This window comes from Puntigrus tetrazona, chromosome 17 (assembly GCF_018831695.1).
Source record: "Puntigrus tetrazona isolate hp1 chromosome 17, ASM1883169v1, whole genome shotgun sequence".
Taxonomy (NCBI): Eukaryota; Metazoa; Chordata; class Actinopteri; order Cypriniformes; family Cyprinidae; genus Puntigrus; species Puntigrus tetrazona.
This window is the reverse complement of record NC_056715.1, coordinates 13,712,304-13,736,424: the sequence shown is the minus strand read 5'-3', so window position 1 is coordinate 13,736,424 and position 24,121 is coordinate 13,712,304. Positions and strand designations below refer to the sequence as shown.

Genomic DNA, 24,121 nt, shown 5'->3' with positions numbered 1-24,121 from the left:
ATAATACTTGACAGTATTACACATTTAACTGTATTTTTGATCAAATAAATTCAGTCTCCTCGCAAAAGAGACTTCTATCAAAAACTTTTGAATGGTAATTAATTTAAACAGCAATATCTGCGAACCCACGGTATTGGTTATTGGTAATTTATACTGGTGCATCGGAAACTCTTACTTGTACATCAACCTCCAGCGGAGCAGACAGTTCCACCTCAGCATACTCTAAATGGCCAATCTTCTTCAAGGCTGAGACCATTTATACGTTTTAAATTCATTTTATTAACCGAGGTGACAGAGAGAGGTTTTAAAACAGACAGCTGCTCATAACTTACACCCATCTTGTTGTATGAACAACGCATTTCAAAAATTTATGAGTGACATTACTTGGCTGGGTGAGGATATTTCCTCTATTTACGCTGATCTGGACCTGCCCTCCTTTTGCTCGCGCTGAGCTGAAAATTCATCATTTTTATCTGTCAGGAAACAGCGAAGCTCTACACATGGTTACTGATAGATTAAAGGCACAGTGTTTGAGGTGCCGGTGGCTTTTGTGAGGTGATGTCAGAAAAGTTTGCGTATTGAATGTTTGCTTTAGGTTGGGAGTTTCTGTTGGTTTTTTCACCCTGACTTCTCTAACCATTGCGTCACGCGTCACGATTTAAGAGTTCACTGGCTTCCATAGCAGCAGTCGTGGGCAAATGAACTGGAAAGCAAAAAAAAAAATGAGAACAAAGCTCTTCCAAACTAGGCCATTCTCCATGGATAAACCAAATGGATAAAGCCAAACATGGAACTTGATTCTGTTCTTTGACTATTAATGACAACCATGACATGTTTAAATCAGTGGAACAAGCTCAAGGAAAACAAAAAGCTTCCAGTGAATCACTTGCCTCTTATAAGCTGAATCCCAATTCGACATACTATCCGTAATAGTTTGTCGCATAAAAATATGTATTTATGTGTCAAAAGATGCCTGAGTGGCATACTGTATCTAATTGGATGAATCATTAAATGCAATGCAAGTGGATTTGTTTGCGATGGTTCACAAGATGCGGTTTTCGTCACAATATCGTACCCGCCTACAATCGACGGCTACATTTTTGCAACTATTCGTACGTGACTTTGCATACAAGTATGCAAACTGTGATTCAGCCATACTTATAACAGTCCTTAACATGAGGTTCTTTTCCCACCCTCTTGTCAACGTTTGCGAAAAACTCTCAATCGAAACCCACCCCCCCCTGCTGGTCTGGAGGTGAAATGGCGCTGTGGCATGGATGACTATTCCACACATTACTGGGGCCAGATGAGCATCGGGCATGCTCGAAGATGTGCGCCGGACATGAAGGTGCTGGGTAATGGTGCACACTGACCTGTGTAATACTTTGGGGTGTGGGCGGCACTGGCCAGGGCTCTCCTCTCTGCCTTTGCTTCGGCGCCAGTGCAGAGAGGAATTTTCCGCCAACTTGAGCCACTCTGGCGCCAGACGCCTTTTCGTGCTGGAGGGGCCAAGTCACCTGCATTGGGCCCTGCCAGACGCATTGGGCACATTTAACTACCACATGGGCAATCCCGCTATCCCCCACCACATGGACCGAAATTAACGTCCAGCTCAAAGCCTGCGTCTCGGTGCCACAATTCACATCCACATGCAAGGGTGGCTGCCCTGTTAGTGATGGCCATGAAAAACTAAAGAGCCATCAAAAAGAACGGCATGGGCTGTGTCAGAGAGCCGACTGTAAAGTAAACAAAAAACTATGGGATGTAACCAGTGGAACTGGACCGCTCCTGATGTTCATGTGGATCGAGCAACTATGAGTAACTGAAAATTTTCCATTGCTTTTCGCGGAAATTCAGAAAGAAGGCCTTTAAAGCTGGATTCGCGTGGAAACTGACCACAGGATCTGTCTTCGGATGATCACAATGGCATCAAAGCTTCAGAGAACTCGGCGAGTTAAAAAAACAACAGAAGACGGCCGGATGGAACGAGTGACAAGATTAAAGCTAAAAACATGGAAAGACGATGGGGTGAAAGAAACAAACGAACAGATGTGTGACAGATGAGGAGCTACAGGCATGGAAGATGAAAAAGGCAAAAGCTGAAAGCCTGCAAAGCAAAGAGCTTGGTGACTATATGCCTTCAGCACTTACTGGCCTATATATACCACAGTCCAACAGCCAATGAAAATTCATTTTGGTACAATCTGAAGGAAAGTACTTCGTGTCAAAAAGACAGTTCATAAAAAATCATTATTCACTCATCCTTGTGTCTTTCAAAACCCATATGATGTTTCTTCCGTGGAGAACAAAAGAAGTTATTCATGATAGCACGTGTCTTCTGTGTCCCTATATCAGGATATTCTTCACCGTGTTCTTCACAAGTAGTCATACGGAGTATTTTTAAGGGTGTTTATGGCTTTTTTTGTTCTATTTTATTTTTTTGTACGAAAGTCATATGGATTTGTAACAACATAAGGGTGAATGATGGCATAAATAATGCTGATTTTGGAGATTTTGGAGTCTTTTTTTTATTTTGAATACATAAACATGCATGATTAAACTCCTGCATTAACAGTATACAATACCGTATCGCAATGAGTTTTGTTTTTCATGTTTTTAATTCTGACACTTATTCATTTTTCCTTGATGCTGTACAAACTGTTTTTCAGAGAACAACTTAAATTGAATACATTAATACTGATTTTGTTCATGTTTGATTGTAGAGAACTCATTTAACACTATAGGAAGGTATTCAGTCACTCGTTAATATTGTCGTTTGATTAATATTACAGGTAGCTGCACGTTTATTACCTGAATTTACCTTACGAGTCCTAAAGCACATATTTTGACATATTCTTATTTTGTTCCACCTGTTCACGTTTACCAATAACTTGATCAAGATCAAGCTTTTTAAAATATTTTATAAAAACGGTTTTGATTACATTTACCATTTACCATCAAGTACCTTTGACATCCCTAGTTTGTGAACATATTTTGTTCATGTGGTTCACCTGGGTCTAGTTTAGTCTGGCATGAGCAAACAAGGGTCTTACCTCTGTAGTTGATGATTTCTGTACCCAGGACAGGAGTCATCTCCAGCACAGTGATGAAGGCCTTGTCCATAGAAGTGAGGGGAAACGGGGACATGCGGTGTCTCCGAGCTACCTTGGTGATATCCACTGCACTGTGACCTGAGACAAAGAGTGAGAATTTAAACACGCTCTTAAACACACACACACACACACACACACACACACACACACACACACATCACGATAATGCACAATCGGTCACCCACTTGCTCTCAGGATGTTCTCCTTGCTGCTGCATCGTGACTGCACCTACAGATATAGAGAGAGAGACAGAATGAGAGGGAATGAGGAAGAGAGAGAGAAAGGAATTGGGAAAAGAAAGACAGAAAGACATGAGTTAGAGCACAAAAGGAGCCCCATCCTCCGTCCAGGAGAGTTAGCATTCCACTGACAGGATTCATAAAGATCAGGATGATCATCTACACATTCAGACAAAACAACCAAAAGAAACTAGCTTGAAAACAAACAAACTGAAAACAACATTTTCAGTCCTACTGCCATTATTATCATTATCATCATGGTCTTGACAAAAATGCTGTAGCAATCTGGAAAGTGTTGTGTCATGGTAGCATTCTAGCATTCAAAACAACCCGATTGCAGATATAACAGACATTAAAGTCAACATGAAACATTTTAATGCTGTAATGTGATGCATCTCAGACTGAATATTCATTTAGAATGAAAAACGTAGGCGCTTCGTGTCAAACTAGTGACCTCAAAATGAAATAGTTTAGCTTGTGAAACTTGGTATGCCCCTTTTTTTTTTTTACTGCTTAAAAAAATTATTATTTAAAACTTGCTTTTATCCATAACAAATTGACTATATTATGAAATGCGAGTGTACTATATACAAAAATTAGGTTTCTGTCTGCTTCTAAATTAAACGTGGAGGTTCAACCCTAAAAGGGTCTCGATCTCATATATATATATATATATATATATATATATATATATATATATATATATATATATATATATATATATATTTTTTTTTTTTTTCCCCAAACGGATTGTTTTTCAAATGTATTTGATATTTTTGATGTAATCTTTTTGAAGTTTCTTTATCTACAAAAGTAGCTTAAAACAATGTCAAAATAATCAGGATAAATACGTTCACGGAAATAAAAATATATATATATATAATATAGTAATATTTTAATAATATGAATGAAGAATTTATTTAAAAATATATATATATTGAGAATTCTGATTTCATGTTGACTTTAACAGCTAGAAGCTCCATACGATGGAACACAATTCAAGCACTCCCTCCCATCCAGTTTCGTTTTGAACCCTTTTAAGCTGAATTTCTTTCCAAATGAGCCATGAATGTTTTAAGATAATAATAATAATAGCAAATTTGATTATACATTCAGCTGTAACTGTGGAATCTACCAATACAAAGTATCATAAAGTATGGAGTTCCCTTAGGCCAAGAGTAATGGTATGAGAGGGCAATCAAATTCCATGCAAAAATACACATTGACTTGAGGCTATAGTGACGGAAGTTTATAGATATTAAGTCTTTGATTTACTGCATGAAAGCATTAAAAACAGCCCTTTATGTGTCCTTCGTGCTGAGACGCAATGCCCCTGGCCTATAGGGGGAGACACACAAGCAAGTCCCAAATCCTTTCTACTCACGATCCAGTTACAACAGACTAGCACCAACACGACAAATCAATGATCGACACAGAGCAAAGAAAGAGAGAGAGAGAGAGAGAGAGAGAGAGAGAGTTAGGAAAGGACAGGAAGAGGAAGAGGAAGAAGAAAACGATGAGGCGCAGCTCACATACAGCAAACAGCAATAAAACACTGCATCTAAATGGAGATAAAACTTAAAAGGAACAGAAAAACAGGAGAAAAAAAAAAGATCTAAGAAACATAACTCAATGTCCACAAGAGACTCCAACACACCAAACGGCTAATAAAACAAAGAGAGCATTAGAAAGAGCGACGTCTACAAACAAGATAATGAGAGAGAAGAAAAGAAACGGAGACGAGGAGAGAGAAGAAGAGTGTAAAGCAAGGAGTTTGGACTCCTGACGCAAAGCAGAGTTTGCGGATGGAAGCAGCTCCTTTTTTTTGCGTGGGTTGGGAATAGTTACTCGCGAGTCGAAGGTCCTATGGTTCCTGCGATCATCTTTGAGCCCCTCCAGCCTAGAGTGGAGCTTTGGCAATGAACAGAAACAAAAGGGTTTACAACAGACAGAGCAAAGGAGAAGCTTTGGGAGACCAAAAAAAAGAAAACCAAATGAGTTTTAAAGGCTTTCTGAGACAGCGCTCGCTCGGTTTACACACAACAAGCTGAGATGACAACGGATGAGCACTGAGAGGTGAAGACTGGCCGTCATTCGGTCCTGACGCTAATGTTTGGGAGAGGGGGGGCGGGCATTATGCCGGGCAGCCAGGAAGGTAGCACAGGTTAGCGAGGAAGAGGAGTGGCGTGAGGCACAATGTCACTCTGCACAGTTAGCGAAATCACGCGCTACGTACGGCACTTCTGTTCCAGTGAGGTTTTAGAAGACACCGGAAAAAGACCGTGTCAGTGTGCTAACGGCCACCAAGGCAGGGCAGACTCTGTAGGTTACATTATTGCATTCGAAATCTGAGGGGACTGAATGAACGGATGTGTTGGTAAATGAAGGAATGGATGGCCAAGAAGACATACCGACAGATGGTACCATAACAACTATTCTTAATTTAATGCTGTAGAAACATTATCTAATAGCGTAATGTCAGTTAGTTGCACTTTAAACTGTACTGAATACAGTACTCAGTGCATTAAACCACAACATTTTTGAAATATAATTGTATATTTATAATATAATTTTGAAATGTACCACATTTTATGTTTAGTTTATTAAAAGCCCTGTATATATTTTACGCATAACACATTATCATTTTTTTACTAGATTAAAAGTTATTATTTAAATCCATCCAGGTTATCTGAACTATAAGTTTATCGTAGCAAATTAACGAACGATGAAGAAAATGCATATCAAAATATCAGGCGATAAATATTAATCACTTATTTAAGACAATTAACGCATTTTACCCAATTTTACTTTAAAGTTGTTCCAGGTTATTTTTTTTCCATAAGAAAAGCAATGGGTTTCAGTTAAAACTGAAATGTACTAAAAACGCACTAAAAATGCCAATAGATTAACCCTGATTACATTTAGTCTAAAAATAGTCCTGTTTATATATTTTGATTATAATAATGGTAAAACTAAAGAATCAGTGATTTAGATTTACTACAGTATGTAAATAAATAACAATAAAAAAATCTTGAAAACACATTTGTATATTGTATATAACCATAAAAAAAGACCAATTTCGTTAGATTTACACAATAACACAAAAACGCAGATCTAAGGCTGCTAGTGTGCGGTTAACCAGCCATTTTTGACCCAGTCCTGTTAGTACAGGCGAAGAAAATCATACATCCTTGGCACTTTTTCTTCTTCCCCTCCTACTATTTGTACATCTAACCTCCTTTCATCAAACAACAGACAGAATGAGCTCAGAGTGGAGATGAGAGGTAACCAGTGATCACAGGAGGGGTTGAAGGAATGGACGGAGGCAACGAAAGCAATGCAGAGACGTCAAGTCTCTTTAAATCAGAGCCGGACCAAAGAACTCAGTGGACTGAAAACACACGCTCACAAACAGACACGTCCTCACACACACACACACACACACACAAGGGGTGGGGGACCATGTGTCAGCATACAGGCAGATGAGAGTTAATCCCTGACCACTGAAATGAAGATGGAGTAATTGGGGAACAGCAATGGGGAATGAATTAATAACAAGTGAGTGTCAGGCCCAATAAGAGGAACTCCGCTCTGTGATTAACCAATCAGAAATGACAGATAAGACAGTATGGGAACTAACAGCTGTAATGCTGGTGAGCCATTTTATTAGCTCGGAAAGAGGGATGAGGAGAGAGAGAGAGAGAGGGGGAAAGAGAGGCTCTTTTCCAAAACCTTGTGAGCGAAACCAAATCACTTTCAGCACGAAAGCTGCTCCGAAAGGTAGGCAGAATGATTATAAAGATAAAAATCATATTTATTCATTCAAATAGTTCATTGCCAGATATTTTGTAGATAACGTGATTAATATCAAAACTTGAAATTGCTTAAATCTGAAAAGTATTGAGTTAAAACGCATATTAAATCATCACGGGATGTTTTAAATATTGAACTAAATATTATAATAATATATACTTTAATTTAATATAATTATACCTTATTTCACACAAGCAATTCACTAACCTAACTGTACAATGAGCAGTGGGTAAAGGGAAGTAATGAATGCACTAAAACTGAATGTATTAAAATAAAGAAAAATGATCCTGTTTTAATATTAATAGCATTAAGTTACATAGTAATTTTATATATCTTTTTCCACAATTTTTAAGGAATGAAAACATGAAACCAACTTAAAATTCATGTTAACTGCAGTTAACCGCATCCAGAATCAAAGTTTTTGTTTGCCTCATTTATTTGTGTGTACTATGTATATTTATTATGCATATTTATTATGCATATATATATATATATATATATATATATATATATATAATATATAATAGAAATAAACACACACACCGTATATAACATATCTTAAATATATACATGCATGCGTATTTATATTCTCATACTGCAACAAATTCTTCAGGGAAAAATGTATTCAAGGTTGCCAAATAGGCATATTTTGTTTAGAAATAGCCCTATAAATGATTTGATCTAACCAAACAATGTGATTCGAGTCGAAGTTAGTCACTCCTGCAGTTGACAGACAGCTTACCGACTAGGTTTTGGAACAGAGCTAAAGAGAGAGGCAGAGATCGTTTAAGACAAGGAAACAAAACAAGCTGCCCTGATGCTACATCAATAGGCTGTGGGCCGCGTGCAACACTCTTTAGGGAAGACTTCAGTGCATGTTGTACAGTATGTGTGATTGCCTGAGTGTTGATTTTTGTGAAGATTAGGGGAGAAAGGGATATCTGTTTACCTGGTCCAAGGTAGAGTACCTTGACTTGAGCGTGATGACCTCATCCAGGTGAGCCCTGAACTCTCTCCGTGAGGCCTGGAGGAAGCCACAGGACAGTAACTCACCTGATACAGCCTTCCCCGTCAACAAACACAAACACACTTCACAATAGACACGGTCACAAACACACACTCTAAAGATCATCTAACACCGATATGAAAAACATGAGGGGGAATCAAGCGAAGTCATAACAGCAAAATAATCCCACGACTACTACGCAACCAAAGAGGAGCAAAGCAGCTGCAGCGTGTCTCTGTGTGCTACGCTGATCTTTCACCTGGTTTCCCAAGAACAAAGGAGGCTTCCGTGGATAATGAGCGCTTGGTATTCTGTTAAAGCTCATTTCTATAACCCCTCCAACTTTATGAAACTGGAAGTGTTGCAAAAAAAAAAAAAAAAAGTACTATTTTTTGAGTCTTGAGGAGCGAGGGTGTGTTAGGTGTTCGTTAAAGCTGCTGTGAGCAATTTAGACATCATGCTAACTTCTGCCACCATCGTCCGTGCCTTCAAACATTCATTCCAAAAACCCACCCTCCCAGTGTGAAACTGGTCAAACCCTTCAAGCACAGGTCTTGATTTCACTCAAAAATAAATTAAATAGTGCTGTCCATTGATCAATTTCATCCAAAATAAATGTTTTTGTTTGCATAATGTATGTACGGTGTGTGTTTATTATGTACATATATAAAGAGACACACACACAGCATATATATTTTTATATATTTACACATATAAGTATATATTTATAGTCATATAAATTATATATGAATTTTCTTAAATATATACATGCATGTCTGTTTTTTATATATACACCGTACACACACACACATATGTACAAAAAAACATTTTGGATGCAATTAGTCATTTGACAGTGCTAAAATAAATACAATAATTTTCATTACCCCAATGTAAAAAAAAAAAAAAAAATGTTACTTTAATTTTAAAAAGTATGACGTATCATTAACATTTTCGTATTACATTATCTATAAAGTTGTAATAAATAATTTTTTTAAATATTACAATAATGAAAACTTAATAGGAAATAATAATAATAATAATAACTTATAATATTAGAATTGTAAAATAATTAGTTGTATAATATAAGTTATAATTATGAAATATGCATGAATAATAATACAATCATATTTTTCATTTCATATTGCTTACAGCAGCTTTAAATGTTTACATCAATTATGAAAGATACGGCACATATGATGTTATGCATTTATCAAATTAATGTTTTCCGTGTCACTTAATCCTTAAAAAGTTCAGAATTCATGAGAAACTAATGAATTGTAGGGCACACACAAACACACAAAACATACTACAAGGCTTTTTTGGGGTTAAATAAATGAACCGATGGGACAGACTTGCTTTACAGGGATGAGCTGTGCACGTGTGAGGTGTGTGAGCAATGATTGGCCGAGTCTCTGAGAGGGGCGTGGTTAGTCGCAGGGTGATGGACGGCGCTGTGTAAAACATGCTGTACCTCTGTGACACTATAAGTGGATGAACAGGAGGTGAGCCGGGCCTGGTGCAGGGAGAGAGGGAACAGGGAAGAGGAGGGTTAACACCGCAGCCACAAGCAAAGGGAAACACATACAAACAGCATTCCCGTCATTACAGGCGATCACGGGCAAAGTGTTGGCCAAAACACATTCAGGACACCAGAACGCAGCAACCCCACTGTCGGTTTGACGGGACGCAACTGTCAAGACCTCTACAAACAGAAACATGCAACCGATTATTTACAGGGATCGCTCACTCCAAACAAGCAGAGTCGATCGAAACGCTGTCATTATTTACTCAATTGCATGTCATTCCAAACCCGCATGACTTTCTTTTTTTTTCCATGGAAGTCAAAAGGAGAAACGTTGAAGAACGTGTCGGCTTTTGGGTGGAGAGCGAAGTATCCGAATGGAGCAGAGCGCAAAACCGACGGGAGCAGCTCCGAGGGAAAACCGACGAGATCTGTCGTGGCACATTAAAGCGTTAGCTCGACCCAACATCAAAATTCTGCCACTGATTGCTCGCCCTCATTTCGTTCCAAACACGCAAGACCTTTGTTCATCTTCGGAATGCAAATTAAGATGTTTTTGATGAAATCAGAGAGCTATCTGATCCTCCATAGACAGCAACACAACTGAAATCCAGAAACGTAGTAAATACATCAGTAACACGAGAGGCTCAACGCTAGCAGAATACTTTTTTGGGCAAAGAAAACTAAAAAAAATGTACTCAACCCCTGACTTACGTTTTTTGCCATTTTTGAGAGTATCACAATGCACGCGTACGCTTTCCCTAGATGTAACGCCAAATACGTTGAAGTGCGTGTATGCGTAACGTTGTGATACTCTCTTGGAAGGTTTTACTAATGTTTTTACTACATTTCTGGATCTAAGATAATTCAAGTTTGTATTGTTGCATACGAGGGGTCAGATAACTCTCTGATATTTACATTTTTGTTCTGTGGATGAACGTTTTACGTGTTTGGAACGACAAGAAGCTGACTAATTAATGACAGAATCTTCCTTTTTTGGGTGAACTATCCCTTTAAACAAAGAAAGTCATGTGGGTTTTAAACAATATGACAGTGAATAAATAATGGAATATATATATATATATATATATATATATATATATATATATATATATATATATATATATATATATACTATCCCTTTTACACAAAATATTTATACTTTTCATTTGAAAGTCGTTTGATAAAAAATGTTATCTGCTAAATGTAGCTAAATAAAATGGAAAATGTGAAGAAAGTCAACATTGTTTTTCAAGAGAGCTTCAACAAATGGAAATGGAAATGCTAAACAGGCATGGACAAAAATGATGGTCATTAATGTGAAAAGGGACATGGTTCATGATATCACTAATTAGCATCACATGTCTACAACCTTGTAACACATATATATGGCTCCAGGTAATCACTGTGTTTTTACATTCACATGGACCTGCAACAAAGCCCTCTCAAGAAGAAAGAAAAGACAAGCATAAGGCTGGTATAAGTCAAATGATGTTCCTTTTATTACAGTACATATTAAAGTTTAAGATCCATGGGACTTACTCACCTCCTGAGTTTAAGATTGCATCTCTAAGATATGGTTGCTTTCTAAAGAGATTCAGACTTTGCTCATGTCAGTGCAGATCGCACCATCCGTGGATCAGAACCCATTGTTGAAAACGACAGAATGACCAAACAGGACTGACAAAGCTTGGGATGTCCTGTGGACAGATGAGACAAAAATCGAAGTTTTGCCAACTGGAACAGCATGTTCAATGAAGCAGGTCAAGAAAAGAACACTGTCCCTACTGTGAAACATGAGGAGGCTCTGTTATGTTCTGGATGTGCTTGCTGCCTCTGCACATTGTCTTGAATCTGTGTACACACACTCAAGACATTAATAGAGAAAATTAAATGCAGTGGCACTGCCAAATCTCACAATATGTATCTCTTCAAGAACTGTCACAAGAGGAAAAAATTGGACTATCAGATTCAATGACAAGGCATGTGTAATGCACAAAAAGGCACCCTGACAGGCCTGTTTGCTCCCCAAAATACCTGATGAGAGGTCAAAGTCTCATTGACATTCATCAATCTAAACAAATATAAAGAGGATATAGTATATTTAAATAATATGTTGACAGGTTGAATAAATAATACTTTCATAACATATATATATATATATATATTATATTGTGACTTTTCTTTCATATATTTTGTCCAGATATATATATATTATATAAACTATCCCTTTTAGACCAATATTTATACTTTTCATTTGTAAGTCGCTTTGGATAAAAGTGTCTGCTAAATGTAGCTAAACGTAATGGAAATGTGAAGAGAAATGTGAAGAGAGCAAACAATGGAAATGGAAATGCTACAAAAAGGTCATTAAGAAAAAAAACATGGTTATGATATCACAACCATGAACACATTAACACATGACTCCCAACGTTTATAACATTCAGTATTCTGCAACTCAGCCCTCTCTGAAGAAGAAAAGAGTGAATAAGGCTGGTATTTGTCAAATGATGAACTTTTATTTATTACAGTAACAAAAACCGCCAGTTTACTCACTTTGAGTTTAAGATTGCATCCAAAATTAGAAAATGGTTGCTTTAACAGACCGCTAATGCGTCAGAGCACGTATACGTGTGCATCAGAACCCACACAGAATGACCAAACAGGACTGATGTGTGAATGTGAAGATACGAACCATGTAAATGGAAACAGAACTGGAACACATTTTGAAATACACAGGTGGAGATTGTAACACACCGCTATTTGTCCTTGATGTCTTGCACCAGCATTTAACCTCACACACACACACACATTAATAAAAAAATTAAATGCAGAGGCACTGCCAGATACAATATGTATCTCTTCCGCAACTGTCACACAGCTGTCAGATTCAATGACAGGGCCGTGTAGTAATCGGCACAGCAAGCGTAAAGGCCTGTTCTCCCCTTCACCTGATCTTCAATCTCCTCTCCATTCATCAATCGAACAGAAAGAGGAGGAGGGGGTGGAGCGGGCTCAGGGGCAAAGGGTCACTGGACCGTCAATGTCCATTTATTGCACTTCCAGAAAGAGTAAGCCTGGGTATATCCCTTAAACCAACACATGCAATCTAAGCATGTGTGCAGTATGTTTAAACCTTGAAGTGCTTACTGGCACTTATTCTAAGTGGTAGAATATTTAAACATTTTAGGGTGACACATTATTCATAAAGAAGGTCCGCCCTGTTTAAACTTAGTCTGATGCAAATAGCATAAAAGCATTCAATATTCACCAAAGCTTTCCCACATCAAAACAAAGCCAGGGTTTTTTGTTTTTTTTTTAAATGTAGGAAACATGGGAAAAAAAACAGTATTGCCTAGATGACAAAACAAACCAAAAAAATTGGCTTTTCTCAGTATGTTTGTATTAGTGCTGTCAAAAATTTGTATCCAAATTAATAACATTCAAAATAAAAGTTTTGGTTTACGTGATATAAGTGTGTACTTTATTTATGATGTATATATGAATAAATGTATTTATATAGAGCTTTCCACGATACAAATCATTGCAAAGCAACTACAATATATGTTTTTTTATATTGTAGAAACTTAATATATTTAACTTATGCCAAAATGTTTTGTTGACACGTGCATGCTCTGCTCCCACAAGTCTCCACTAACAAGGGGATAGGGATGATCACTATGTATCGTATATACACATATATATATATTACATATATATATATGCAATATACATACATAATATATATATAAAATATATATACATATATATACATATGTGTATATATATATATATATATATATATATATATACATATATATGCACAAAACATATATTATGTAAACTTTTATTTTATATTAATCAAAATGAACTTTCACAGCACTAGTTTGTATTCAACAAATTAACATAAAACTGTTAGTCTCAAGAAATTTGACTGATATTATTTGACCTTAAATATCTCAAATTATTTAGCAACTGAACAGAAACCAAAAAAAAAAAAAATCACAGCACAATCTATTAATGACTTAACGGAGAAGCGGTTTTATTTTAAGACCCCGTCGTGCATGTGTAGGTGAAAGATGTGCCTGTAATTCAGTATAAACTCCGCTGTCTAATTACAGTTTCTTTTTTGTCTCCTCCATATCTGTCCGTAGCTGAAAGCCCCTCCAGGCGGTATCCTTAGCCAACCCTACCCCTCAAGCACACACCAGTGAACACACCACACACTCGCCTCAGTGAACACACTACACACACACACACACACACACACACACACACACACACACACACACTGTCCCTCGGAGCATCCACACAACTCCAGCCACTCGAGCACAGGGTGAGCTTCAGCATGAATCTCTGTGTCTGTATCTCACACCGCTGTTATCTTGTATTATACATCACACACAGGCTGGGAATCACCAGTGATCAAGTGGAATGATTCTATCTTGTTTTATCATACGTCTCACGCTGTGGGTCACTCTACTAAATGTGTTGCAAACTACACCAAATGCGAACAATAGAATAGAATAGAATAGAATAGAGAAGAAGCTGTCATTTAATACAGCCACATTGTCTTTTGAAACAGCCACAGCCTCTCTAGCGTTCATCTTTATTCAATCATTCTTATGCCCAGATCAAATGAAATTAACTATTTCGCTAGTGATACATTTAGAGGCTAAGTATTTGACATGCCACAAAGACTGTTTATGGTAATCACTGTATTAATTATTAAAACAATCCATTCACAGCATCTGCTATAAATCTCAAAACATCAGTGCTGAATTCTAATCGATCGATGTACTCCAGCTGTGCCATCTATTAAAACTGGTTTACAAGTCAAAGACTAAATAGTATAGCAGAGAGTATGACTATAAATAAAACATCATGATTTAGCATATATCAGTAAACTAATATAGCAATAATATCATTGTATCATGATACATTATACATTACTAATGATATAATATATTAGTAATAATATATTTTATTTTGTTGTTGGGGATTAATTAATGGATAATTGTATCCAAAAAGTGTGTGTGTGTGTGTGTGTGTGTGTGTGTGTGTGTGTGTGTGTGTGTGTGTGTGTGTGTGTATGTATATATATATATATATATATATATATATATATATATATATATATATATATATATATATATATATATATATTATATATAAATGACATATTAAAAGACACATATATTCAATAATATTTACATTCTTTTACATGTCTATATTTACATATAATATTACATAATTATAATAATACATAATATTTTTTATTTTATTTATATAGTATACTTACATTTATTTAAATATATTTATTTTATAAATATTTAATATATAAACACATTTATATAAAATATATTTAATATGTACATGCACGTGTGAACAAAAACGTATTTTGAACGCGATTAATCATTTGACAGCACTAATTATATTACATTTTACAATATTATATTACATGATATTATATATTACATGATATTATATTATATTATATTATGCAGTACAGTTATTTAAAGCCAAATTATCAAATGTCTGCTGAAAACTCATAAGAATACTGCATGGCCTTAATGAAATAGTGTGTAAAATAACACAGATCCCCTCTAAACACAAACACACACTATGGACATGAGCGCACATGCACACAACACCACCACCACACAGACATGCACTTGCACAAGATGCACCACGCAAAATAAACCACAGAATGAGACAAACATGAATTCACAAGTCCTAAACAAAACAACATGATTCTCCCTGCAAGCGCCTGCACCTGCACACACAGCACTGAAACTACATCCACCACAAACACTGGCACCTAATGGAGCCTCCATTCAGAAAAGCCACAGTAATACTATATCAGACCACTGCAGCTGTTATGAAACCAAGTGGCTGCTCCGTACGCCGTAGATCACGCTCCCTGAAATCCTCCTGCCCCACGATCCCTCTACGTGGAGCCCTACCGACCTACACCCCTCACACACACGCACACACACATCCAAAACAGACACGTGTAGAACAAAACAGAGTGACGCATCAGAGCGGAGAAAGACTGCGCTTACCATGCTTTATCCCGACACACAGAAGAATGCCGCACGTCTCCCGTGCACACACTGACACGCACGTACACACACACACACACACACACGACACGCATGAAGCCAGAGAGAGTGTAGGAGGGGAGAAAGAGGTGGAGAGAGACAGCATGCAAAGCGGAGGATGAGTAAAAACCACTGGGATCTAAATTTGGAGGAAGTGCAACCGCAGATTTGAGGGATAGACGGCGTAACGGGGTTGACGGCTGTGCGTACGGGTACAGAGCGCGTTTTCTGAAATCAGATCGGCTCAGGCAAAGCATCCGAGTGGGTTAAGAGAGGGAAAGAGAGAGAGAGTGTGAAAACTTATTATGCATTATTACCTCTGCGTTTAGCGTGCATGGAGAGCTCACAGCCAAACAGGGTCTTATGTAACAGCTGGACGTTGTGCTGAGGGAATGCAGCGAGCATATGTGTGTGTGTGTGTGTGTGTGTGTACGTGTGTGTGTGTGTGTTGCCTTTGGTCGTCTTGGATGATGTATGCCAGGGAAAGGTTTTTAATCACATGCTCTTTTCGCACCGCACACAAATCCAATTTCGTTTCACATGCAATATTTGGGCCGCATTGTTATTCCGATGAAATGCGATTCGTCTTTTTTTTTTCCAGATGGTCAAGATTCAGCATTTAGCATCATTTCGGTGTCAGCAGGATTTTAAAAGTCTTTCTCGTCCGACGAGCTGTCGGCGAGGAAAGAGAGGACGGGAAAGTGGAATTTAGCCTCTGCTGTCTGCCACGCCATTTTGCTGACCAGAACATAAGCGGCATTTTACGCATTCATGCGTAGATTGTCCAGAACTGCTGATTTCACGCAGTGTGTTACGTAAGGAAAGAGACAACTAAAAAGTATTCAGACACAGTTACAGACAATATCGCGCATTATGTATGACATTACACATATTAACGTTCAAAACTGTTTGGGGCTGAAAAACCATTTAACTTATTATCATCAGGCTGCAAGTATTTGATCAAATTACAGTAAAAACAGTAATATTGTTAAATGTTATTACAATTGAAAAGCTTTTGTTTTACTATATTTGACCATTTATTTGTATTTATTCACTCCAGCCTTCAGTATCAATCATTTAAAAGTATTCTAATAGTGAGCATGAAACCTTTCTTATTAATATTAAATGTACAAAAACAGATGTAGTGCTTAAAGTTTTTGTGGAAACTCAAAAGTTCAAAAGATATTTTTTGTGGAAAACTTTGTTGAACTCTGTGCATGAACTCTGGAAACAGCAATTATTTGAAATATAATCATTTCTCCAAAAAATAAAAATAATAAATGAGAAATACTACTTTTTTGTTGCAAAACTAAGTGCAACAAAGCCTAAGAACTGTCTCTTATTTCTCCTTCATGTTAATTTACTTATTCTTTCGCTTCTTCCATTTCCACTGGTGTTCTCAGGGGACGCCAATAACTAAACCTTGACTGGCACCTCAAGTCCCAAGATAAGAGTCCAATCCTGTATTTTATGTACGTGATATGCATTTTCTATAAAGTGTGACAGGTCTTTTTTAAGATTAGAGATTTAAAATAAAAACACAAAGTTAAATGTAAAAAAAAAAATGTGCATGAATGAATTGTTCACAATCAAATAACATGCATTAAGAAAAAAGGATCTCATTATATTTCAACATTCATAAATTTGGCTCTTTTTATGTGGGGCCCCACCACAGTGTCTCCCTCTCTCTCTCTCTCTCTCTCTCTCTCTCTCTCACACACACACAATATTTCTACTGCACATAAATTTTCCACACATTTGTGAACTTGCAATGACTATTTTATCAGGTCTGCGAATTCCCAGTTGCTCAATGTGATAGGTGCACCGTTCAACAGTACACACACATACACACACACACACACACACACACACACACCTCAGCATGTTCTTTACTGCATGTAGCCTCTAACTGTTAAGTGCCACCTGACACCCTTGTTTAGCAACTAAAGCCAAACTGCCAGACACTTGTCAAAAAAACAGCAGTCAGCAGAATTAAAACCCAGCCTGAGGTCAAAGCCAAAGCTTAGAGCACTTTGCTGGAATTCTGCTTATCGCGGGCATTTCACATACATGCTAAAAAAAGAAACGATAAAAAGAGAGCTAAACATTTTCATTATACACTTCAAGTGCTTTGTGTCATAAACTTTCCAAAGTCTGACACCGAGACACACAAACGCTCTGATCTGCTGAAAGAAAACAGTTGTAATACACACTTGTGTTCACTAGAGGGAGACAAAAAAGCTGGTGATGCACTATTAATCACTTATTCACAGCTTGTTGACAGATACACATGTATGACCATCTCATAAACTAAACAGACACTCTAATTTGGTCCTGACCCAAATGCAAACTTTTTCTTTTTCTTCGTTAAATAAAAGTGTAGGGTGCCATGTCTGTCATTTTGCGATTCGAACGGTACTATTAAAACAGTATTCTGTCACCAGAGTAAATGCAATTTTTGACAGGGCCACAACACAAAGCACACATTTATACCACGACACTTTCACTCAAAACTTAAAAAATCGTTTAGAACGAGCCGACACTGAAGTAACTTACTATCACACAGTATGAAAACAAACTGTGATTTGTTATTAAAAGCACAAAAGAATGACTCTACAGCACGGTCGGCCACGCCAATATCATTTTTCAGTCAAAAATTGAGATGGAAGTGTATGCATGACGATGTATAACTAAATACTAAATGGCTGACACAACGCGAGTTAGAGATACTTAACTGTTGCAAAAAGAACATCCAAAACGGCTCCTGAGCTTCTTTAAAGAAAATAGTTTTGAATTAATAGACCCTCGTGGTGTTCGTCTAACCACACTGCCGGATCTAAAACAACAAACTGTTACGGGAGGAAAAAAATCAAATTGGCCCAACTTAAAATTCAGCCAGCGAAGAGTTCCCGCCTCTCTTCTCACACGGCCCAATAAGCAGAGTCACTGCTGTCTGGAATGCAAAGCAGTGCGTCAAGCAGCCAATGAGGTGGCAGCGGATGAGGATCCAGCCATGGAGGATACGGAGTGCATGACGGAAAAGAAAGCTGAGGGGAGAAGGTATGGTGTGAATCAAGCGAGAAGGGGCGGAGTCTTACTTTGGGGGTGGGGCAGGAGGCGGTGGAGAGGCGGGACTGCTGAGCACAAGGAGACTCTGAGGGCGTGGTGCTGAGAGAGGCAGTGTCCCGCGGCAAAACCTGCACGCCTCGTGAAATGATGGACTCTGGTATCTGTGAACAGAAGACAGGGACAGTTCAGTTCAGATAGGAGCTGAAAGTAATCAGTTTTTACACTTGCAGAGCTGTGGAGTCAGTAACAGAAATTAATACTTTTATTCAGCAAGACTGCTGATAATTCAGCTTTTCTATATTATAATATTACTGTTTTTAATTGTATTTTTATCAAATCACTGCACCGTAGCTAAGGTGACAAATTTGGGGTCAGTAAGATATTTAATGCTTTTTCATTAGGAGTTTCTTATGCTCATCAAGACTTTAATTCTTTGATTAAAAAAATAAACACTAATACTGTGAAATATTATAGCAATTTCAAATTTTGGTTTCCTATCTTAATATACTATAAAATATAATTTATGTGATTTTTTTCTCAGCCATTACTCCAGTCTTCAGTGTCACAGTGTCCTTCCAAAAATTATTCTAATATGCTGATTTTATTGTAAAAAAAAATAAAATATTTTTTTGGTGATTTTTTTCTTTGATTTTAAATATTTTAATATTAAAAATAAAAAATTAAACTATTAAAAATAAAAAAATATTTATTATTTTAACAAAATAAATTGCTAAATAAAAGTATTAATTTATTTAAAAAAATAAAATCACTGACCACGAACTTCGGAATAGTATTGCACATTTAAAAAAAAAAAAAAATCCTACTTTGAATAAACACTGTTCTTTTTTACTGTTTATTTATCAAAGAATCCTGGGAAAAAGTATCACAGGTCCCAAAAAAATATTAAGCAGCAACTGTTTCCAACAATAATTATAAATATTAATATAAGCATATTAGGATAATTTCTGAAGGATCATGTGGCACTAAAGACTGCAGTAATGATGCTGAAAATTCAGCTTTGCTTCACAGGAATAAATTATAACTTAAAGTATAATAAAATTAAAAATGTGTTTTAAATTGCAATGATATTTCACAAAATCCTTTTTTACGTATTTTGATCAAATAAATGCACTAGCATTAGCATAAGAAAAAAAAAAAAAACATAAACATTAAAACATTAAAAATCTTACTGATCCCAAATTTATAAATGGAACTGTATATTTCAGTAATCTGAAATTTACTCTAAATTACTAAAAAATACAAATCACAAATATCTTGATTACTTACAATAAAACAATCACGCAACACTACATTAAACCTCGTCTAACATGGACTTTTGACTGCTACAGAAGCAATGCAGCCCACACAATCTTGACAGAAAATATTAATAAACCTCCACAGACAAATATTTGAAAAGCTATTATCTAAACAGAGCGATGTTTGTAACTGTATTCAGGCTGAGTCTCGCTGCCTTTGATCCAGCAGGCGAGTGTTCTTGCAGTAACAAACTGCAGCTATGCTGTCTGGGAGAACTGTGCTGGGATTAAGCGGGAGTCTGATGGGCAGAAGGGCGAAGAGCGCAGGGATCTTCCATAGGAACGCTGGGGCTTAACGGAGCGCTAATTAACACTGGGGCTAAATCAAGGCCTCACAGGAAAGAGCAGCTCCACGAGCGCTTTAATTACCCAGCGCAGAAGCTAACCCTGCGCTAATAATAGCACTCGACTCAACCTCTGCCTTCCCGTGAGACTCGAGCTACGAGCGCTCCCTGTGGAGAACACAGTAATGCCAACCTGCATGACCCCATTATAATTACTATATAAAGACAGCTAATACAGGATATATACTCAATCCTCTTGTTATCAGAGAGAGGAAAAAAAAAAAAAAAAAAAAAAACTTCACAAGACCTGGCAAAGCTGAACAACAAGACAAATATTGCTTGCTGGAGCATAAACTGATATAACGCACAATAGAAAGCTACAGAGAGAAAGTAAGTCATGCTCGTCCATGTTGTGGGCGGTTGCCAGGGTCTTATTTATTGGCAATGTCACAAAAGCTAGGCCTGGGGGTGCCAAGTTTGGTATATTTTGGTCAGTAGGTTTGCTGTAATCATTTAGTGTAACATTCAGAATGAAGGAGACTACAAATGTTATTTTTCTTTGAAAGAAATAAACGGAGAAAAAAAATATTTTACGGTATAACAAAATTATATCATATGAAAGCTACATTCTGTGCTGCAGATAAAAGTAACATTAAATAACATTTATAATGTAAAATCATATAAATAATATAAAAGATTGTACAATAAAAAAAAATACACAAAGGTTAACAAATGTATAGTAAATTAATAGCATAAAGTGAAAAGCTAGTCATGGAGCTATTATATGTTATTTGGTTTCTAAAAATTAAAATGTAAGTCTAAGGAGCTGTTTACGCATAATGCGTTTTTCCATTCCAGTGCATTAATTTCCATAGTTTTTTCTATTTAGACACACATTTGAGACACAGTCTTTTGAAGCGTCTCACACACGGGCAAGATTTTAAGACACTGCGTTACGTTTTTTCCACTTATACACGTTATCAAATGGCAGTTCTAGAACTGGTGACCAATCAGAAGACCCCGGAGGCAGGGCAAGCAGTGCAAGCTTTTTTTTAACAGTAGCAAATTAGCATGGCAACTGTTTTATTATCATGGTAACATGTGGAGCAGTGCATCTCTTTCCTGTTTTATTACAATAACAGTAGCAATGACCTTTTAATGATTAACTCGGTTTTTCACTGATTGGTATGTTTGAAGGGGATGTTCAATGGAATAGACGGATAGGTGAATGCGGATGGAAAAGTGGGTGTGGCTTACCGTATCACTGCAGGAGCAGGTGAAATGGGAGGGAATGGAGGTGGACGGGATAAGGCCACTCAAGGGCTGCCCACCTTTCGCCATGACAACAGCATGACTGGGATGAGACTTCATGCTCTGATGATGAACATGAGATGCATAAACATGACGAGAGACTCGACACGTGCACACGCAAAGCACAAAAGACGATTCAATGGAACATCAAGGGCAATAAACAATGATAGAGAGTCTTAAAGGGGCAGGGTGTCATTTTTTCAACCTTAAAAACGCTTAGTTTTGTTTGAGAAACTAGGAATTACATCATAACAGAATTATTACTACTATTATTACGACACTCGCCTTGGCGGCAATAGCAGCTGCTGTGATGTGAGAGGAGCCGCTGTCCTCTGTGGACGCCACGCCACTGTCCTTCTTCTCCTCGTCCTCTTCCTCACACTGCACACCCTTGTCTTCTGTCTGCTTGTGCGGGCTGGTGGTGGGTGGAGGGGAGAGGGGCGGCGGAGGGGACGGCAGGTCCTCTAGAGCGTCGTGTACCTCCTTCACCTTCACTATGGCGTCCCGCAGCAGGTCTATGGCGTGCGGCAGAGCAGGCAGGATAAACTGGAAGCACTCCTGAGAAAAGACAAAGCCAAAAAGATCTTTTAGATACGCTCAAACTCCATTCTACAGAGACATGCGCATGACAAGCTCAGAGGAAATCGGATTTATATTTATATTTATTATGAGTTGTACATTGTTAGCTCAGTAACACGCCGCCTTCGATGGCAGTTCCTATTAGGCTATACCTATCAAGCTTTCTGATTTCTGGTAAAGAGCCGGTAAAACTAAACTAAACTACACACAACAACAACACAACACCAAACCATGACAGCAAAATGCGTGTTTGCTGAAACATATTTTTATTTTAAAAACAGACACAGGCGCCGACGTAAGAAACCTGACTGTAGTGGTATTTTTCCGTCTATTTATCATTTTACACATTCTGGTGCTTTAATGATATCTGATCGGAGTGAGTCCTTCAAGATTTGAACGGTAAAATAACAAAAAAAAAAAACTAATTAATCTGTCGCACCTCCTCAGAGCTCGACGTTCTCCAGCTCCTCAAGCTTTCGAGCGTACCGTTTAGCAGTAATGTGAGGTCTTTACGCCGTAAATCCCTCTTGTTCTCCTCCAACGTAACAGGCCACTATCTATCCGAATCCCCTAATAGGATGACATGCAGGCCAACCTATTGACACTAACTTAATGGAATTTCTAATACAGTTGGACATCCTCCATTTTGAGGGGCCGAGTCCGATAAGGACACAGCGTGTGAACTTAACACAGGTGGCCAAACTCGATTGCTCTTAAACCGCATTTCTTAAGTACTTCTGACAAGAGACATTAATAATAATGAAGGAGAGGATGGCAGCGGGGATGGAGAGCGATCCAGGGAGGGTTGATGCAGCGGAGCGCTCTCCCTCCCCCCCGCAGCTCTGATGTGGTTGCATCTCTCCGTTTTGGTGACTCAGAGTTAAAACGAAGATTAATGTGTGGAGACATCAGAAGTCCATAGGCTACTTCATGTCCTCTTGGTGCAAGTAGGGATGGTCTATTTTTGTCTTCCTGGTGCAAGGTGAGGCTCATGTGTGTGCGCTGACGCTCCAGAGAAGAGCACGCTGCTCCGTAGAAATAACGGCACCTGAGCTCAATGAAAGACTGATGGGCAAACTCAGACATGCTGACCAGACAGGAACATGCCAATACTGGACGCGTGATGCGAAGCCACATCACTGGTAAAAGCCGATGGACATATTTCATGTCCAGTTTGCGCGAGAAAAGGGCAGAATACGACGTAGCCCTTTTTCAGAGATAAGGCTTGACTTCAAAATGCAAAGCAAAACCGGCTCGGTTTTCTCTTGTTGGGTTCAACATATCTGGTAACAATCTAAATCTAAAACACAGGTGTTTCTTCAACTTCAGACTACTTTTTGTCACATTAATAAGTATGTATTATTAAAATATGGATGGTTATGACATTCTAAACAAAGGCCGAAAATACTTTTTTAACGAACACTTTTTTTTTTAATTAGTATAAAAAGCTGACATTTTAAAAGATTGCTACTGTCCCGCTTACGAAGTAAAAAAAAACAAACACATAGGCCTAAGTAAGTATTTGAAAACCAGACAAAATACAAGAGAGCTTTAAAGAGAAAAAAGTAAAATCTCAAAAAGCATTGTGAATGACAATTGAATTACAATTGAATGTACATACAGAAATATTTTAAACTATTTCGAAATATGAATACTGTATATAACAGAGCGCTCAGAGAATGGCTATTATGAGTGCTAAAGTGTTGTTTTGCTACTATTTACTCAACAATTATTTTATTACATTTCCACCAAAGCATATTTTATT

At 37.5% G+C, this 24,121-nt stretch overlaps 1 protein-coding gene across 14 annotated transcripts in view; it reads right to left on the bottom strand.

The window, feature by feature from the left end:
• The window catches only part of LOC122361855 (gephyrin), a 76,251-nt gene that overhangs the window by 12,988 nt on the left and 39,142 nt on the right, over positions 1-24,121 (bottom strand). For 3 of the 14 annotated variants that reach the window (XM_043262926.1, XM_043262918.1, XM_043262923.1), the window contains 8 exons: positions 22,063-22,335; positions 21,724-21,840; positions 18,896-19,027; positions 9,643-9,684; positions 8,115-8,189; positions 5,201-5,263; positions 3,299-3,341; positions 3,054-3,191 (listed from right to left, as the gene is read on the bottom strand). In XM_043262926.1, coding sequence (XP_043118861.1) covers positions 3,054-3,191; positions 3,299-3,341; positions 5,201-5,263; positions 8,115-8,189; positions 9,643-9,684; positions 18,896-19,027; positions 21,724-21,840; positions 22,063-22,335 — 883 coding nt within the window. The remainder of the gene's footprint in view (positions 1-3,053; positions 3,192-3,298; positions 3,342-5,200; positions 5,264-8,114; positions 8,190-9,642; positions 9,685-18,895; positions 19,028-21,723; positions 21,841-22,062; positions 22,336-24,121) is intronic. The other 11 variants (XM_043262922.1, XM_043262928.1, XM_043262925.1 and 8 more) reach the window with 8 other exon arrangements.